The 13216-nt window shown below is 43.5% G+C and overlaps 1 protein-coding gene across 1 annotated transcript in view; it reads left to right on the top strand.

The window, feature by feature from the left end:
- Positions 1 to 6649: 6649 nt before the first annotated feature.
- Positions 6650 to 13216, top strand: part of UTP20 (UTP20, small subunit (SSU) processome component, homolog (yeast)) — a 70958-nt gene continuing 64391 nt past the window's right edge. Inside the window, exon 1 of the mRNA XM_009894413.1 lies at positions 6650 to 6694. Within this exon, the coding sequence (XP_009892715.1) occupies positions 6650 to 6694 (45 nt within the window). The remainder of the gene's footprint in view (positions 6695 to 13216) is intronic.

Raw genomic sequence — 13216 nt, 5'->3', positions numbered from 1 at the left:
GGGGTGCCCATGCCCACTGCAGAGCCCCGCCGGAACGGGGTTATAAGGCAAACTAGGGTGGCGGTGCAGGGTTTTGGAGGGAAGACAATTCACCCGACCATTCCCCAGGATGGTATTTCCCACCTTTCTTTATTAGCATATGGTACCATCACCCCAAATGAAGAAGGCGATAATATGTCTTAATACATACAGTTCTATGGGTTGAGCAATCTGGAAAATAACTCACTGAATCATAGCGATTTGCCAAGGCGAGTTGCTGAACGCTGCAGTTATGTGTCAGGGAAACCCCACTGCCTGCGCTGTGCTGACGGAAGTTTTGATAACGCTCTTCAACTAATCGCAGGTTCAAGAGTCAAAGTGCGCAGGAATATCACAGATGGAGCTTCACCTACCTTAGCCCCAGGGGAATGCATCAAAAACACCTATGGGATGTCAAGGCGATGGATGGCAAGGGGTGGAGATATGCCTGTTCCTTTAGTGAGCAGCACACACAGGACTAACACAGCAAATTTGGCCACTTTCCTGCCCAGCCTCTCCCGGCTCTTTCCCACAGCTGGATTTGCTGGAAGTGGTCTTTGCTGCAAGTGCTATGGGTTCAGCACAAGGCACTCTGAGCTGCCCGCGTCTGACCAAGTTGAGACACAGTTTTCAGCAGCCTTCTGTATTGTAGGCAGAAATGATTGACCAGATACCAAACAGCCAAAACAAGCTCATGGAGCACTTTTATCTCCTTGGGAGCTCTGGATTTGGCAGGCTGTTTGGAGATATTTTTGAGTGCATGTGGGAAGGAGGGGGTGTGGGCAGAAGCCCAGTCTGGCAGGGTTATTAAGTTGAACTGTGAAATCATGCCTGTATTGGTCTAGCCTCCAGATGCCCATCTGGGAGTATGAATGTCCCTGAACACACAGAAACTGGCCACTGTGGTGCAAGTGGCATGTCCCAATCTCACCACAGCAGGTTAGGGTGTCAGTCTTTCTGGCCAAATTGCTCTTTAATTACTTATACAATGAGTAACCGCTTCCAGATGTCCTCCTGAGGAAGGGCAAGAAAGAAACTTACCCTGTACCCTTACCAATTCAGCTATTGAGTATCTGCTATTGGCTTTTCACCACATGAAAGATGAGAACCCTCCTAGCAAAGCTTCAGTCAGAACCATCACCTTTCCACAGAGTGCAATGAACTGGTGTTATCCAGAAAAAAATATGTGTTGTCATAAAACATGACCTACTTTCTCAGGGGAAGGACATAAGCAGCCTCCTGCCCAGACCCACAGCTTGTGCTGCCCAGAGCTCCATGTTCAGTGTCACTTGTTTGCACTCTTTCAGGTATTATGTTACTCAAACCATTCAAACAATAACATGCATTTAAAGTATTAACTACACAGGTTTAATACAGTTTTGATTCTGCTTCTTTATCATTTTTGACATAATGTAAACCCAGCAAGTGATAACATGCATTGGAAAACAAATCATGTTTCTTAACTGAAACACAAGCAGCTATGAGGAAATGCACGTCACTCTGGTTTCAGGTGGCATCTTTGATTCTTTTTACAGGAGTGTTAAGCAAATTGCCTTTCAAATGTCATCATGACCGATGTGGCAAGAAAAGCTGGATCCTCCCATTTGTGTATTTCCATCTTAGGAACCAGCAGAGAATGTGTATGATGCCCATGTCCTAAATCACAGTAAGTGGACCTGAAGAACAAGGGTAAATGTATTTCTTTTGGATTTTTCACACCTGAAATCAAATTGGCTTCATGGAACGTGGTGGACTTCTGCTGTGTAACAGAGACAGAACTACAGGTTTTTGCTTTTCCTCATTGCTACAACAGATATTTAAATGTCTTCTAAACTCAGATAGCATATTTCATACTATTTTCTTGTAGCACCTTGTCCCATTTCCATAGGGTCTTCTGTGGTCCCTCATCTCACTTGCTCTCACTCTCTTCTTGTGAGATCCACTGGCATCAGTGGGATTTGCTGTTTAATAGCAGGAAGTGTAAGATTCACATGTCTCCAGCACCCTCAAGTTAAAAAGGCTGTGAATCTGCCTAAACAAACCCCAGATTGCCCTAGGGGGTCCAAACGGTTCCTTCCTTGTGCTGGTATTTGGCTTATTTCCATCACTGAACACCTCTGGGATGCGTCAGTGGAAGTGTCTGTATTGCTTGACAGGATAGTCCCTCCGTGCTCCTGTTCATGTGGGCTGGGAGATTGGTAGGATGGGTTTCCCTCTGTAGCTACGAGACAAATCTATCAAGCCCTGTGCTCGGAGACATGCTGCCCACCCTCTCTGAGCTAAGTTGTGGAAATACACTATGAGGGGTTCTCCTGCTCGTAGGCAAATGTGGGCATGGGCAAAAGCAAATGGAAGTGAGGTAGGAGAGCAGTGGAGGCCCAGTGAACGCTGCTCGGCAGGGCTGTGAGACCCTTTGCAATTTGCTCTGGCAGCCTGAAAGCTCTCCGACTTACAGTGATTCCTTGCTTGAGCGTGCTGTTTCAGACTGTGTGGGGTTCAGCTGTACCCACACCAGCTCAGCTCAGTTTGCAGATGAAGAGCAGTTCATGCTCAACAGTACTCCCCTGTAGTGCCAGGACTGGGTTTGGAAGTCTGAGCTCCATTCTTTTCTTACACAGGGATCAGTTTGGAAACCTTGCCAGAGAATAGCTGGCCATTGGTAAAAAAACAAACAAACAAAACCATTTCAAAACAAAATCTGCAAAAACAAATTTTTGGCCTTTTTTTGTACTCAGTTTGGCCTTTTCTGGGAACAGTGTTGTGATTTGTCATTTTGAAAAGCTCTGCTTATTTTTGTTTGGATGGTCTGCTTAGGAAATTAGGGGCATGGGATCATGCTCAGTGTGCATACATACATGTATAAATATGGAAGGTGTTTGCCCTCCATCCAATAACCATTCAACACCGTGACCAAATTTACAGAGCGGTAGAGGCCTCAGGGGTTATCAAGGTGCTAGCAGTTTCATGAAAGTAGATGGGCAAAAAAGAGGGATCCCATAAATGTTCTTGTTGACAGGAAGACTGCAGCAGGAGCTGAACCTCTATTAGATAACAGTGAAACCATGTGAGAGAAAGACCTTAAAAACACCCAGCTGCAGGCAAAGCTTCTCAACTTCTGAAATACACAAGCCGACCAACACTAAGACACAGAGCTATGGGGATCCAGGTTCCATTTACTCCTCGGTTGATGGGGCTAACTGTTAAATTGCCTTCTGGTCATTGTTATTATTAGGAATAATATATCAAAATTAATCGTTGACTACTAGTTAGACAGTTTGATTTTTCTCACAATGCAATGCTTCAAGTCAAAATGCACTTCTTTTACTTCTGGAAGATTTTAATTCCAGAAAAATTAATAAAACTGCGACTGCTTCCTGCACAGAATCACTTACCGCTTTGAAAAGCCCGCTCAGATTTTGGTGTAATGGAAGTTCATTGCTGATGGTGTTTTATATTTCTGAAGATCAGTCAGTGTTTAGCTCCACCATTATCTCTCCTGCTTGCTGTGCTTGTCCACACACTGCTGTTTTGAATTGCTGGGCTGAGTGTAGCTAGTTACCTGACTACCATCATCACTGACTTTGCTTCCCCTGGTTTAATACTACCTTAGAGAAATCTTCCACAGTGTTATTCAGTGATGTTCTTAGCTGTCTGTTTTGTTTTGTTGTTGGGTTTTTTTTTTGTCAGTTCTTTTTCTTTAATAGTGTTTCGACATGACAAAATGACCCTGCAAGGGTATTCAGAAGAGCAGTATCATCAATATTCCTCGTGAAATTTGCAGAAGTTCTTTAGAAATAATCATGTGGCACCTGTATTTTGAGTGCTGGGATTTTCTTGTACAGTGACATCCTGCAATTGTCACCTCTTTATTTCCAAGAATATCACTAGAGTACATTTCCAAGCAGACTTTTAGAAACCTCTCCAGCTGTTTGGATTTGCAGTGCCCAAAGCACAGAACGGTATGTTTAGAAGCACCTCTTGTGCAGACTGTATGCTGTTGGTGGGTTGCAAATGTCTTATGCCTTAAAACACCACCATAAACACAAGTTAAATATTTCAAGAAGCATAGTTGCCTAATTCTCTCTCGGTAGCATTTGCAATCCTCATCCTTCCCAAATCCTAAATTTGCAGGGGCATAGATTTGCAAAAGGTCTTTGCTTAAGACCTTACTCATGGGAAGTCTTTTAGGCTAACAACTTGTTTGCTTGAAGTGCTTGTCATCTCATGCTTAGCTTGTTTGGGGCACAGAGAGAGAGACGGAGTGACTTCCAGAGAAGGAGACCAACGAGGGAAAAAGAGCCAGAGAGATGCATAAAAATCACAGGAATAAATCACATTTCTATTGACATTTTGAATGAAACCCCTTTGGCTGTTTGCTTTTTCTATTTTTGAATTCCACAGAAATTTGAACTAATGCAACTTGCAAGCAAAATTACTTGATAAGGAAACTTCAGATTGTGTAACTCACTAATACCAACACACCTTTTAAAATCAATAGTCAGTGCCTCAGGATTGAAGGAAGTACTTAAGCTAGCCTTGAATATTGAGCATTTAAATCTGAATGTTTTGGAGCCTACAATGTGTTTGCTGGACAATTTGTTTAAAAGAACAAATTTCAAAATTTATTTATGGATGGTCCACCCAGTCATATGTGGTATGCACAATTATTTGCTCAAGAGAACAATTAGTAGGGGAATAAAATTGTGGTACAGATTTTACTTCTTTAACTCAAAAGGATAAATAAGTTACATGCTTGAACTTTATTCTCATGGCTTTGGGATCTTTTGTTTATTTAAGGTGTTCAATTTTGCATCAACAGAATTACAATTCAACTAGTTTGCTTACTTGCAGTTAATGTATGAGAAAGGGCTGTCAAATGTTCACCAGAATGATCAACAAAAAATTGATTTTTTTCTCAGCAAATCTTTTCTGGATTTCCTTATTTTCCCTTTTTCCACTACCTGCTATCCAAACTATCTCTGTTCACATGTTTTAGTTGGTGTTATTTTGTGATGTGTTTGCTTTAGGTGTACAGTGTAGGTACTTCGGTTACGCAGCTTGCCTCCCTACATTTTCTCTCTAAGTGAAGGAGAGAGACAGGCTCTTCAGAAAGAAACTTTGCTGCTTTGATATGCTCCCTGGAGGAGCCTGTCCTTTTCCATTATCTGCAGAGGAAGCCTCTGGAAATGAGCCTGCTAACTTTGGCACTTAAAAATACTCTGAAAAAATGTTCTCTGCCACTGCCCCAGTGCCCTAAGTAGTACTTCTTTTTGATTATTTTGATTTATTCTTCCATTCATACTCCAGAGTGTCTGTCACCAGTCCTGACATCTCCCTTGTTATCTGCCTCCCATCCTTCTCTGTAACTCCTACTGCTAAATCTCTTGTGCTACCTCACTCCTTTCATCCCTCCATCTCCTTATATTAAGAAATTTTCTCTTTCTTCTCCCTCCCACATTTCTTCAGCCTGAAACCCTTCTTTTTTGGACACCCAGTCCCAAGAGTCATTTCCCCAAAATTGCTATTCAGTTCATTCTTCCATTTTTCAAATGTGTCTACGAGCTGACTGCCTTGCCTCTCTTTTAAATTCCTTTTTGATCCTCTCCAGTCCCTCTTCTGCATGCTGTCGAGGCTGCCCACACTGGAGATCACACAGACGCGTACATTGCTCAGAAGTGTTTGAAGGCAGTTATGCATATTTGCACCAGCTCTATATGTTTAACTGGTTTGCTTGTCAGACATCCTCAAAGTGACATTCATTACCAAATGTAGATAAGAAAGAGGGTTTTCCCTCAGGTCCAACTGTCTGCAGCTCTTGGCTTTGGTTTGGTTTGTTTCTTCTGTTTTCCTCTATAACATGAGACTCATTGCACCTATTTCTGCACATTTCAAATAGCAAATCCATGTTTCTTCAGAGGGTGGAAACACTTCCAGCATCCTTGGTCTCTCCCAGTATGCTGCTGGGACACACTGTAGTTTTTGTGGCCTCTTGGACTGCAGTCTTGCAGGATGCTGAGGAGTAGTGGGTGATCTGTGGTGGGTGGGGGACAGTGTGCATTTGTTATGTGGATCTTCATGACCAAACTCCATGGGAGGGGGACTTTACCAATCCAGGCACACTGGGACTCTTACGGTCTGTTATTGTAGTGTATTGGCATTCAGTGGCAATTGAGAGGGTTTTGATGAAAATGTGGATTGTCAGCTAAGGCAAAGCAGAAGGAATAATAACTTTAACGTGCATTCCTGAAGATGCAAAAAAGAATGGTGCAAATCCAGCATCATAAAGCCCCCACAGCTTCTCCACAGTCAGGTTAATACCTATAACGGAAATGCCATTTAATAGTGTTAGCAATTTGCAAACTCAGTGAATGCCATGATGCACAAGGAAGCACAGAGGTAGAAATGGCAGTAGAGGAGAAGCACTTTGGCCACAGCTGGTTTTAAGGGAATCCATCTCTTGGCACAGCAGATGCTCTATATTTATATGGTAGCATTAGCTAATGACCATTTTAAGGGGGCTCATTTCATCTCACTTCAAAACAGCCACTGGTGGAGCACTCATCTATGTGGCATCCTTTAAATACTTATCTTCTTCCACTGGCTATGAGCACCAGGTCAAATATAGCGCTCCATGCAGCAGGTGGCTATAGCCAGAGAGGTGAACTGCACCCTTGTGGTAAGTGCCTGCCCAGCACAAGCAACAAGGATTTTACCTGCTTCAGTGTCTTATTCTTTTTCCTCACTTGGAGGTTGATGCTCATTTCCATTTTCTCTGTTTCTGAAGTGTCAGTATCCACCTGGATACCTTTTGCACAGGAATCTATTATTTTAGTACGTTTGTTGTATCGGTTGTTTTAATGGCTCCTATTTGATCTGATCATAATTTCGACCCACAAGTCAGTATGAGAAGCAGTAGCAGAGTCCAAAAGCTTATTGAAGTTTTGTGGAAAGAAAGGACAGACCTGTTTTTTTCCTTAGCATTATCAACATCTCTACAGTCATAGCATCAATAAAATTTTGCATCTCTTCCTCCAGAGATAATTGTTTACCAAGCAAAGTGCAGTTGTATCTCCTCATAAGGTTTTTATCACAGACAGGGACTCTGACTAGCAGAAACTTGGAGTTCTAGGAGTTAAGTACATATATCTGAGGTGTCCCTAAAAGTCCTGCTGTGGTATGACTTCTTCAGGTAACACAGAGTTTTGGAAATCAACCAAAGAGTCTAGTCATGTGGTTTTTTTTCTGGTTTATATAGACCAATGCTGGAATTTTCTTGTGAACATCTATGATTTAGCAGCCACTACCAACAGATGGAACACCATGGAAGTGGCAAGAAGAGCTGCATTGTCTCTTGATGTTGTACAAGTTCTTCCATTTTTCTAAGCTACCCAGGAATATTTCATCAAGCAGTAACACCAAAATTAGTCTGCTTCTTAACAGTCTCAGCTTAAGGGTATGTATGAGTTTAAATGTTTTTTCCCTAAAGGGCTCTGCAGTGCTGAAATTATTAGGCATCTTGACAGTTTCAGCTTTTTTACACTATGTCTCTTGGATCTATGAGGCCAGGAGTGGTTAACTGAGGTACTGTCTCTATTGGAACCTGAGAGCAAAGTCAGAGCTGCGTGAATATTAGGACAGCTCGAGCTTCAAATAAGAAAAAAAAAAAAAAAAAATTAGCCAAACCCTCAAATCTACGTACCCAAATTTTGGATCTATCTTGTATGAATGAGACAGATGCAGAGACATGAAGAATAGTATCAATTGCTTTGTATGTTACCTTCTATTCGATGGCAGGAACATCCCATTCCTTTCAGTAACAAAATGCTGAGCCTGGCCTGATTTACCCCTGAATGTCAGGCACACCTGACTTGGCAAGTTTGAAGACAGATATTATTTGAGAAAGGAAATATCCTTGACCCCATCGTTCTATGATTTTGTGTTTTCTACTCACAAATAGCTTCTCAGCATCACTGTGAGAAATTGCTGTCTTGGATTATTGATTTAGTATTTCCTTGGTGGCCTTTTACAGATAAAGGGACCAATAAAGACAGAGCAAGAGAGGACAAAAAAGAGAAAGGAAATTGTATATGGGAGACAGCAATGATTTTGAGGGAAGCATTCTCTTGTGTGCACCTGTTTCTAAGAGATTTTTACCATTTTCCATCTTCCCTTTTTTGGAAGGTTTAACTTTACCTTAAAACTTACAGTTGTGATCCCTTAGCCCAAATTAATCATCTTACACTGTCATTTCAAGCCCCCAAAGAGGGATTTGGGGTAGGGTGGAGAGAGAGAATAGCTTCAGATTCACTGCTAAAGGCCTTACACTTTGTTCCTGGACACGCTAAACAGCCAGGTTTTGGGACAGTTGTCAAAAATCTGAGTTAGACTGTAATCAGACGTTTAGTAGTCCCAGACAGCTGACAGACAGCCTGAAATCCAGATGGTGTCTGTCAAAGCCAAATGCCCCTTGCCCTAGCTGTGAGGGCGAAATGCAGGAGAGATTTCAGATCCCTTTTTGGGGACAAGACTCCGTCCTCCCTCTTCATTTTCCTTTCCACACCCCCTGCTTCCTCTGTGGGTCCTCCTCATGCTGCCTCTGTTGCTGTTGCTTTTGACAAGGCTGAAGCCAGTTCTGCTGCCACCGCTGTGGCAGAGAAATGGGATGAAGAATAGCAGCAGCGGTCACCACTGCCATCCTTTCCTGTCTCAGGGCCGTCTGTATAAATGCTGTCTATGCAGAAATCAGTCCCTTTTTCTTTCCAACACAAATTAAACTCTAAAACTTTCTTCTCCGCCTCACAAAAAAAACCCAAAACCCAAGGTGTGGCTTCCTACTGGGCAGAAATCTTGGAATAGTACTAGTTGGCATGAACCAAAATTGTGCCAGGAGTTGTGTTGATGATTAATTGGTGTGGATGATCCCTGTGCTCTGGCACCACTCAGTTTACTTTCAGAGATGAAGCTACTAAAGCCCACCTGTTCTGGTTCTGCAGCGGGACCCTGACTTGCAATAGAGAAGCCATTAGCCTACATGTCCGAATAGGCTGAATCAGGTTGCCGGTGCTCCTTTTTGTGAGGGAAGTCCTTACGTTCGGGATATTTCAGGCACGAATGCTCATCCCTCCACTCAGATAGCTGCAGAAATCTGGGATCTATATTCCAGCTCCTTGTCCAAAATCCTCTCTGATCTGCAAACCTAAAAGTAGGTGAAATTCTCCCCAGGACTCAGCTAGCATTGACCTGGAGTTGCATTATTTGCAGAATCTCTGTGCTTCAGGCATATTAGAAAAAAATGTGGCCAAACAGTTCCAGCGGTTTGCAGAACAGGATTCCAGTATCTTGTCTGCTTTGTTTTTGAAAATGCAAGTGCTCTTGACAACTTCCTATGAAATCTTGTGGGGTTTTCTCCTGCAAGGCACTGCAAAATGCTGTCAAGAAGCTGAGGAGGAAACTGGCAGTGAAAATATGTCATTGTGTTTCAAAGGGCTCTTCTTCCTTTCCAGAAAAAAAAATAATAATACAAAAATCTGTTTGCTTCAGTTGAAAGAGTACACCAAAGACATGATGCACTTGCACTTGTATAACCTGCCTTCAAACTCATGCCAGCTTCTCCATTGTCCTGGTTTGAGGTAAAACAGAACCCTTGGTGAGGATTTCGGAGAGCTCCTGTGATGCAGCAGTTTTCCAGCCATCTGGACCCAGCCCGTGCACCCCAGGTTGTTCTGTGTGGTGACTTGAGACTGGCAAAGAGAAGGACTTCTGGGTTCACAACCAAGGCAGGTAACTTTCACCACTTCAAGAATCCAGTTACTTATTTAGTGCCTTTAATACTGATAGAGGAACCTACCTTTTGGCATCCAAGCTTGGAAATTGTTTGGCTAAATTCACAGGTGTTTCTGTTACTCTATTTGCCTGTTATATTTAATTTTGAAAAGGAAGATCTTCTTATAATGAAATTCCCTATGCGAACTCCTTTACTGGCACATCTCTACCATGCCCATATGAATATAGTAGAAAAAAAAGAAAATTTGGTCTTACACCTGTGCAATTATGCCATCTACAATATCCTGAGGTTAAAAATAAGCTGTCCTGGCTGCTCATTGGCTTGTAACAGATAGCATGTCCTTTAGGTTAGAAACTCAGTGTCATACAGGTTTCAGGAGTATGTGTTGTGCTTCTGTTTAATACACATAAAACTATGATGGAAGTGGGACAACTCTACAACAATTTTAATATTGTGTATTTATGTAGCTATTGAGCCATGTTATGGGGACATTCACAGGGTCTGTTGGAGACAGGCACATATAATGGGGTCATCCAGACTCTCTGAGACCACCGATGATAAGTCACGATTCATTTAATTCTAACACAGATATTTAAAGTACAAGAATGTGCCCAGATCTACAGTGAATATAAAAAGGGCCTGAAGTGACTACTGAAAGGTAGACATATACAATGTAACCATTGCAGGTTATGTGAGATTAATTCTGCCCTGTGAGACCACCCTGTGTTAAATATTGAGGTATTTTACCCAAATTACTATTATTAGGCGAAATTGACAGTGCTTATATAAAACAAACAAACAAACCAACCCCAAAATTACAAAACCAACCAACCAAAAAACCCCTAACAAAACACCGACTCAAAGTAAGACACATTTCCAGAGGACAAGCCTGCTTTGCTTCTACATAGAGTGGCTCTGGATCTTGCCGAACCCAGCAAATGGATTTTGGACAGCAGGACTAAAAAGCCGAGGAACAGGGAAGACATAGGAATCTTAGACCTGCCCCAGAAGTGCTGATAGATAATTGTCAGGGATTGGTGGTTGCAGCCCACAGCAAATATTTGAAGTGACTACTTTGATAGACATGCATATGCTGTTTTACAATGGTTTCCTCTACGTGCTTCTACAGGTATTACTACCAATAAGCCATCAGTCTTCAGAAGGCCATCTGATTGCTGTTAGCATGGATTTCTGAAGAAGATTTGCTGACAGCTGGGCCCACCAGATAATCACAGGGTGTTGGAGCTGGGGCCTGCCCAGAGATGGGAGAGCCGCATCTCTTCCTGGAAAACTAAAAGAATAAGGCCTGAGGCATTGCAGTCAGAGAGCAGTATATGTAGAAAGGATATTGTTAACATAGTTGTAACTCGTACAGAAGTAGGGAAGTGACCTTCTGGGTCACTGAACCTTACCAGCTGAAGTGCCAGACCTACTGTCATGGCCATACAGGTATCAATACCTGAATTACTACCCTGAGGCTTACACAGATGATCTCCAAGTGCTTTATTCAGTGCTGGCTGAAATGCAGTCCATCAGTACTTCTTGTGGGCAGAAGCACTCATGAACAACAGCAGCTGCAGGTCTAGCCTGCCTCATTCTTCTGAGAAGTTGCCAGCTTACAAACATAGAGAAGCATTCATAAGCTTTTAAAAACTTCCTCTAATGGCTTTTATTTTTGCTGGTGACTCCTCTTCGGCAACAGGCAGAGCACACCTGAGCTCTTCTCCCTGTTGCTTTCCATGGATATTAGATTTCACTCATTCCTTTGGATGATTCTTGGAGCGTGTGCATCCCAGGCAGTTCTACAAGATGCTATTCATAACAGAAAAAAGATCTTGTTTTTCACAATTTCACAATATGTAGGAGACATATGAAGTGAATTTACTACCTCTGGAGAGGTATTTGTGCTCTTAAACAGTTGCATGTTGGTGCCTAAGCTCTTCTGTGGCTCTAGACCTCTCCACATGCTTTCTCATGGAGATATTTGGGCTTGAAAACACTTAAGCCAACCTTTTTGAACTCAAGTGCCTAAATTAAGCATTCTCTTCCTGCTTAATGCAAATGCCAGAAGTCCTTTCTATTCCAGCAGCAGAGGAGCAAGCTTTAAAGCCAACAGCTGTCTCCGTAGCTCTCTGACTTCACAGGCACTGGAGTGAGCACGCTCCTCTGACTGTCCAGATGGCTATCGTGTTAATGGCTTAGTGCCTGCCCGTGGGCAGCTTTTCTGGATGCACCTGGCAGTGTTTAACCTGTTGGGTCTGTTCAAAGTTGTGGGTCCCTACGTGCTCCTAATAGTGAACTTCAGCCATGCTCAAATCCAACCTCTTGTCTTACTGTCTGAGCAACCTGCAAGTCTGGTTTCTGAGAGTGGCCTTGAGCTGCCTGTGATGGGCACAACAGGCAGGCCAGGGAGGGACAAAATCCCAAGCCCTGTAACCCAAAATGGTTGTGTGGTTCTGGATTGCTTGTACTGCACCTGCCCAAAAACAAAAGCTTCATCCAGTTTCTATTCACCACCCATCTCCCCAGCCCATGTTCTCCACCTCCCACAATTGCCTCCACAGGAAGAAGCTCCCGCAGGCCCTGGTACTGCTGTGAGGGCAACAGCAAGTGGTGAGCAGTCTGTAATCATCAAATCATAGGATGGTTAAGAGTTGCAAGAGACCTTAAAGATCATCTAGTTCCAACCCCCCTGCCATGGGCAGGGGCACCTTCCACTAGACCAGGTTGCTCAAAGCCCCATCCAACCTGGCCTTGAACACTTCCAGGGATGGGGCATCCTCAGCCTCTGTGGGCAACCTGTTCCAGTGTCTCAGCACCCTCAGAGTAAAGAATTTCTTCCTAATATGTAATCTAAATCTACCCTCTTTCAGTTTAAATCCATTACCTCTCTTCCTATCACTACACTCCCAGGTAGCGTCCCTCCCCATCCTTCCTGTGGGCGTCCTTTAGGTACTGAAAAGCCACTATAAGGTCTCCCCGGAGACTTCTCCAGGCTGAACAACCCCAACTCTCTCAGCCTGTCTTCACAGGAGAGGTGCTCCAGCCCTCTGATCATCTCCGTGGCCCTCTTCTACTCCACCAGGTCCATGTCCTTCTTATGTTGGGGTCCCCAGAGCCGCACACAGTACTGCAGGTGGGGACTCACGAGACCAGAGTAGCGGGGGGGACACCACTTCCGTCCACCTGCTGGCCACGCTTCTTCTAATACTGATCATATTAATATATCTCACTTAATACCAATCATTTGCTTTTGTGCGTGGATTTAGTTTGCGTGTGCATTGTCTGGGATGAGGGGGTTGGGGTTTTGGGTTTTCTTGGAGGTCCGGACAAAGGCCCGCGCTATCCCCGGGCTGGGCTGTTGGCCGTTTCGGGCCACGCCGCCACTGCGGCGCTGAGGGCTGCGCTCCCCGG

Source organism: Charadrius vociferus, unplaced genomic scaffold (assembly GCF_000708025.1).
Source record: "Charadrius vociferus isolate BGI_N301 unplaced genomic scaffold, ASM70802v2 scaffold871, whole genome shotgun sequence".
NCBI lineage: Eukaryota > Metazoa > Chordata > Aves > Charadriiformes > Charadriidae > Charadrius > Charadrius vociferus.
The sequence above is the reverse complement of the archived record's forward strand: the minus strand, read 5'-3'. Positions and strand labels throughout refer to the sequence as shown.